Source organism: Haplochromis burtoni, unplaced genomic scaffold (genome assembly GCF_018398535.1).
Source record: "Haplochromis burtoni strain Fernald_Lab_line unplaced genomic scaffold, NCSU_Asbu1 Contig_21, whole genome shotgun sequence".
In the NCBI taxonomy this organism is placed as follows: domain Eukaryota; kingdom Metazoa; phylum Chordata; class Actinopteri; order Cichliformes; family Cichlidae; genus Haplochromis; species Haplochromis burtoni.
The window spans coordinates 2,197,179-2,203,280 of NW_024582382.1; the positions used below are offsets into that span (position 1 = coordinate 2,197,179).

Sequence of the window (6,102 nt, forward strand, 5' to 3'; positions counted from 1 at the left end):
CAGTCATTTGAGTTTTCAACAAGTCTCCCACACGTCTCCTGAGCAATCCCAGCCCACTGTTTTTTCGTCAAATCCCCCAGATTTAGTGGTTCTCTGGCATGGACCTCAACCTTCACTTCAACCCACAGATAAATAAGTCAGGGCTTTGTGCAGGGCTGTCAGTAATGTTCACTCTGGTCTTCTCGAGGCTGTTCTTCACCGGGAGCGACATATGTTTTGGGTCACTGTCATGTTGGAAGTCAAAACAACGACAAATGTAAGTAGCGTCTCTATGCCCAGAGAGCTCTCGCTTCATCTCATCTGACCAAAAGCACTTGGGAAAATTTTGACAAAACCTTTACATTTCCTAGCACGGCTACAAATTTTATTGTGCCACAACACTCACTACTACATAACCAATTCAGCAAATAAAGATGCAACGGAACAATTTGTATTGAACACAAGTGCTTTTTTATTGCAAGTATTTATTGGTACCTCAAATGGTTCCCATGCCAGTCACTGAACAGAAACCGCTCCAAGGTACTGAATGAGACAGTTGGGCTGCTGGTCAGGGGCAATTTAAGTTTTACATATTTACATTAAAAGGTGGAACTGTTACAAATACTGAACTAAACTCATGGCAATGCAAAATTAAAGCTCGTCCCCATATCCCTCAGAAAGTTACACTAAAGACATCATTAGCATAGCAATAAAGGCACTCTGCTGTTTGTTATCCACATACTGATCTTAAATAAGAGAAGTTCACTTCTGGGACTATTACAGTAAGACTGATGATACAGTTGATATTTTAAAAGAAATAATAAATGGGAATTTCAATTTGTTAAATACACAATTTACCAGGCAAACGACAACAGAAGGCTAACGCACTTCATATATTAAACTGACTTAAATTAGAAATCTAAAAAAAGCAGCATGTCAAGAAAAAAAAAAAGCAGGCATTCTTTACACAAGGTTCTACGCAACAACGCATACAATACAGCACTTTGAATTCAAGGCCCACGGGTCTTTCCATTACAAAGGAATACACACTCATTAGAGCACACTGCTTCAGCACAATGGGGAAGAACAGAAAATAAGAAAAAATAAAACATGGAGGCCTTGAATCTTAATGTCACCTTAGACACCCTAGCTGACTTTTTTTGTGTGAGATATTTCAGTATAAACCTGGTGCCAAAATCAAAAAGTCAGAAAATACAAACAGGTGGAAAAACACCACTGTAGTAAAAGTGTATTATTCAAATATATTAAAGCCTAAATGGTTTAAACCCTGTTACTTGGATAATACATTTTACATGTTTGTATATTATGAAACTGTCCAATCTTTTTTGAAGCAAGTTGCTGAAATCAAATCAATTCTGTAGGCTTTCACTTACAGCTATTTTGGAAACGAGGCTTCAACATTTATGAGCATTTGCCTCCTTTTCCTCCTCTTTGGTTTAATGTGTCCGTCGCAAATTTACTAAACGTCAATAAACACATCCTGTCAGGCACAATATGTGACTGTTATAAGCTAGAAAAGGCTATCGAGTAGACATGAGCTCTTAGTGCAGTCCCTTATTAATTTACCAGCCAACTAAGGACCTCAAAGTTGAAAAGACAAAAAATAAACTTGAAATTGATATTGAGATGCTTTTTGGCATCACGATGTCCAAATAGATTCTGTAATTAAAAATTAAAAATTAAAAAAAAATTAAAACTTGTTTACCTCAAACAAGCAAAAGTTAGAATTTTAACTGGTAATATCAGTTTTACACAAGTCAATAAATAATTAGAACGAAAAATCTGCAAAATCTCGTGCCGTTTCAAATGTTGGCTTTATTTAATTTATTGATACTGACTTTTTATAGCCTGACAGATATGTGAAGTCTTTAATTATATATTTTTTTCTATTTAATGTGCTTATTTTGACTTAAAAAACGCAACGCCTAATGTTTTTTTTGTTGTTGTTAAGTAACCAAAATTATAAACCAAGTTGCATAGGTATTCACCTTGGGATTTTTAATCACAACTTTTTCGTCACTATTATTGCATCCATTTTCACCTGTTAAGTTTAATTTAGGATAAAAGCAATGTAATGGACAAATCTTAAAGAACATAGCAATAAGCCACACTTACATGCCATATACAGCAAATGTATGGAGGATATGGTTGTTCTCTGTTACAGTCACCTATACCAGGGAAAACAGTGGCTGAGAGACTGTGACAAAAAAAAATAATTGAAGCCACATGCAATAAACTTGTGGTCTTGTTGCCTTTGTAACGGTTGCTTCAACCAAATGTAGTAAGTTGCCATTTTTAAAGCAACTTTCGTTGGGGTCAAGTTGGCACGCAATAAATCGCCAAAAAGAGAAAATCTGTTGCCAACTACATACACAGAAATTCACATTAACTACTTACATTCAGAGTCAAGCCAGAACCTCACAGATATGAAACACAGATTCCTCCAAAAATAGTGACATAGTTTCTGTAGGACAGTAATTTAACTGCAAAATAGCATGGGTGTTTGACAACCTATCAAGTCCCCTAATGCAAAACGATGCAAGGCAGCAAGACTGACTCAGAACGACTGGAATATGTTTGCAGTCTGCATTTATAAATTAAATGGCAGATATTTGTCAGCCTTTGCTAATCTAAGAGTGACTGCAGTCAGTCCAACTCAAATCGTGACTGCTTGGCCCTGTTCAAATGGCAGAGGAGATCTAAAGTGGTCACCCACAGGTTGAGGGTGTTGCACATTAAACCACTGGAGGCTTGTGGCCATAACTACTTGCAGTCCAACAGCAAACAAATTCAGTGCAATCAAACTGTTGCAAGAAGGTTGCCATCCTACTTTTACTCATGTGTGACCGAGCCATAAGACAGACATTATAATCTATTCTGTATTGGACTTTTTAAATATATTTTTAAATACATTAATAAAATTCCTACACTGGGTTGCAAGAATGGGTTCTTTAGAAGGTCTACACCGAGTCAGTAGTATATAATATAACGAACAAGCAGTCTGATTTGATGCCTCTAAATAAAGTTCTGAGAAGTGAAGTATTAAAAGCACTTTAAAGTCACAAACATTAGAGTCCAGAGGGCTCTTACAATTAATGAAAAAAAGCAAACAAGAATCAGCCCTATCGAGGAATCGGATCGTCTTCACGAGGGGCAACGCTTCAGCTTTAATTAGGTAGCAATTTAAATACTTAAATAGATAGAAAATTTTTGCTGTATTTTAACACAAACTGTACACATCTGGTATCAATACATATAAAAATTACAAGTGCAGTTACTTTAGAAAGGAAACCCTTTGATAAGTCATTATCAAAAATACGTAGCATTAGTAGCACTTTTTGTTCTTGTTTTCTAGTAAACTTTACAATGCTACATTACACTCCAAAAAGAAAAGGAGATTTTTCTTCTTCAAGTCCAACTTCGCTGCAGCCGTGATACAGAAGTCAATGACCACTACTATAATCTTCTGACTCTGGATCCACCTTTTTTCTCACCTCCTTATCCATTCTCCTTTGTAAAGCACTTCCTCTTCACCATCCACTTGCTCCTCAGTCCATCATACGCTGGCTACTCGGCTCTCTCCCCTTTAGTCAACTTTTTCTACTTTGCCAATGATCTTCTCCTCAAAGATGGGCAGGATAGCGTCATCTTCACGTACCTCTTCAAACACCACCCCACAGTCAAACTCATCGCTTACCTTCTTGAAATAATACCTAAGAAGAGAAAAAAAAATAATACAAGGTCAACTTGACTTTCTTTGATACCAGAAGACACCCCACATGTAACCCAGTAGCACCGTGAGTCTCACCTGTAATTTCCTTTCTTTGTTAGCAGTTCTTTGAACTGGCCCAGCGTGACAACCCTCCCTTTGACAGAAGTCCTGTAAGGTATCAGCTCCTCACAGAAGTAGTACGCCACAGTAATGTTTTCACATGGCTGCTTTTTAGTAGCTTTATGTCTGAAAAGAGTACAGAGAGGATTTTTTTTAGAACATTTGAAGTTCTCTCATGTCCAAAGCTATGTAAAACATTTTTCACTTTAAAGACACACAGAGGGAAAAATGTCTACTTTGAATAGAGTTTGCTGAGACTTAGAGCAGTGACAATTGTAAGTTACTCAAAAAAAATCACAGCAATAGATGGAAGAACAGGGGAAAAAAAGACTAATTGAATTCATGGACTGGAAAGGAGGTTTACATTTTTGCTACAAACTTGATCAATTGTATAACTTGATTCAAGTTACGGAAAGTTTCAGATATAAACTGATTTTTGTCCGCAATTTATAGCCTGTGATTTCATGATGAATCAAGGCCAATAATCACAGCTGAGAGATGTCAATGAATAAACAGCTATCATTAGTCAACACGTTACTGTAGGAGTGCATTTACATAGCATCGCATCCATCTGGCCTCTAACAGATGGCAAAATGCAGGTGGCCGTTTTTCCATCGATCTAAACACACAGCTTTCATTATAGGATACATACATTGGTTTTGATGCATTCGTATTAATACGTCTCTGCCGCATAATTTTCTCTTTTCTGCAAGAACTGCGGATGCAAATTAAGCCTGATATTCACAATTTGCTTCCAAAATCCTCATCCTTGTGAGTCACAGCTGGTCATGAAAACACGACACGCATGCTTTTGGATTCAGTGTCACATTTACCAAAGATGTCATTATCCACCTCAAACATGCTCCCTCAAGTAAACATCCATAAATCTAGTTAGAAATCACAGAAAGATTAGAGAGAAGATACTTATGACTCCAGAATTTCTGTGAGAACCTAGCCTTTAAGCTTCTTTAATAAGACACTTCAAATAATCTAATACCAGGACACAGCACAGAGAGCATGAAAGCTTCCGAGTCTCAAAAATGAAGAAAATCTCATCTGTAGAAATCTGAGGTAAAACTGCTCTCAGCTCTGACTTCAGTAAACACTTTCCTGATGAGTTTAGAGCAGCGGTGTCAAACATATGGCCCGTGGGCCGGATATAATTGTATCAGGCGAGTGAGATAATTTCATATGTCAATTATTAATGGCCCATTGGTATGTGCGAGCCGAATCTTCAGTCCTGCTGAGAATCCAGGAAGGAGTGGGACTTTATTTTGATGGGCACACCATCCGGCCAATCACATGCAAACCTTTATGTGAAACAAGAAAGGGGGGCAGACGTTCTGAAGCCAGCCAGTATAGGCATACAGGCCAGGTACACAGAAGTAAACTCAAAAGTGTCGGGAAGAAGTGAAGAAAGGAGCAAAATGTAAAATGAGCATCATCAAGGTGCATTTCAGTGATATTGGAGACTGCAAAGCTGATTGCAGAATTTATTAAATTAGGAGCTGCCTAAAGTGATTCCAGTTTTTATTTTGAGCCATTTTCCACCGTGGAGGACAAAAGATGTCAAACATGTCCAGGCCTTAAACCTCATGTGTGTTCTCCATAGTAGGAGAAAATGCATAAAAATACCTTCTTGAAAGTAACTTAATTTATAATACTAAATATTACATAAAATAAACTATATACAAAGTGTCTTTGAATGGCAGAGATGTGGGAATATTTGCATGTAGCACAGAGCAGTGGCTCAGTGTCTAAATGAGTCTAAAAGGCCTGAATGTGCACTTGAAGCCATTTATAATTCTTATAATTCTTAACTTGTTTGATCTGCTGCTCACCACAAACAAGCACAAGCAGACATTTTGGACTTTTAACTGTATTTTCATATTTTTTGCAGCTTTTCCTATTGATAAAACCCTCCCTTGTAGCCATTCATACTACACAAAGTAATTAAACAATAAATAATCAAATGACAGAATAGTTTCTGCTTTTCACTTTCTACTGTAGACATTTTTTTACGACTACAGCTGAAAAAAAGGACAGTCTGGGCAATGAGCTAACAGAACTTGTTTTATAATTTTACACATTTATTTCTTACAATTTGAGTCAAGACAGATTTCTTTCTTTGTCGCAGGAGCCTTTTCGTTATCGTGTAGAAAAACAGAATTTCTTTACACTGACAGGAAGGCGGAGTTTCACTCGTCCGGCCCACTTAAGATCAAAGTGGGCTGTATGTGTCCCGCAATGTATTTTTTTTTTTTTTTTTT

General features: G+C 37.1%; 1 protein-coding gene across 8 annotated transcripts in view; it reads right to left on the minus strand.

Annotated features, from left to right (window-relative positions):
* Nucleotides 1–427: 427 nt before the first annotated feature.
* The window catches only part of axin1 (axin 1), a 32,213-nt gene continuing 26,538 nt past the window's right edge, over nucleotides 428–6,102 (minus strand). For all 8 annotated transcript variants that reach the window (XM_005920266.3, XM_042218624.1, XM_005920265.3 and 5 more), the window contains 2 exons: nucleotides 3,809–3,958; nucleotides 428–3,713 (listed from right to left, as the gene is read on the minus strand). In XM_005920266.3, coding sequence (XP_005920328.1) covers nucleotides 3,587–3,713; nucleotides 3,809–3,958 — 277 coding nt within the window. In that variant the 3' untranslated portion in view covers nucleotides 428–3,586. The remainder of the gene's footprint in view (nucleotides 3,714–3,808; nucleotides 3,959–6,102) is intronic.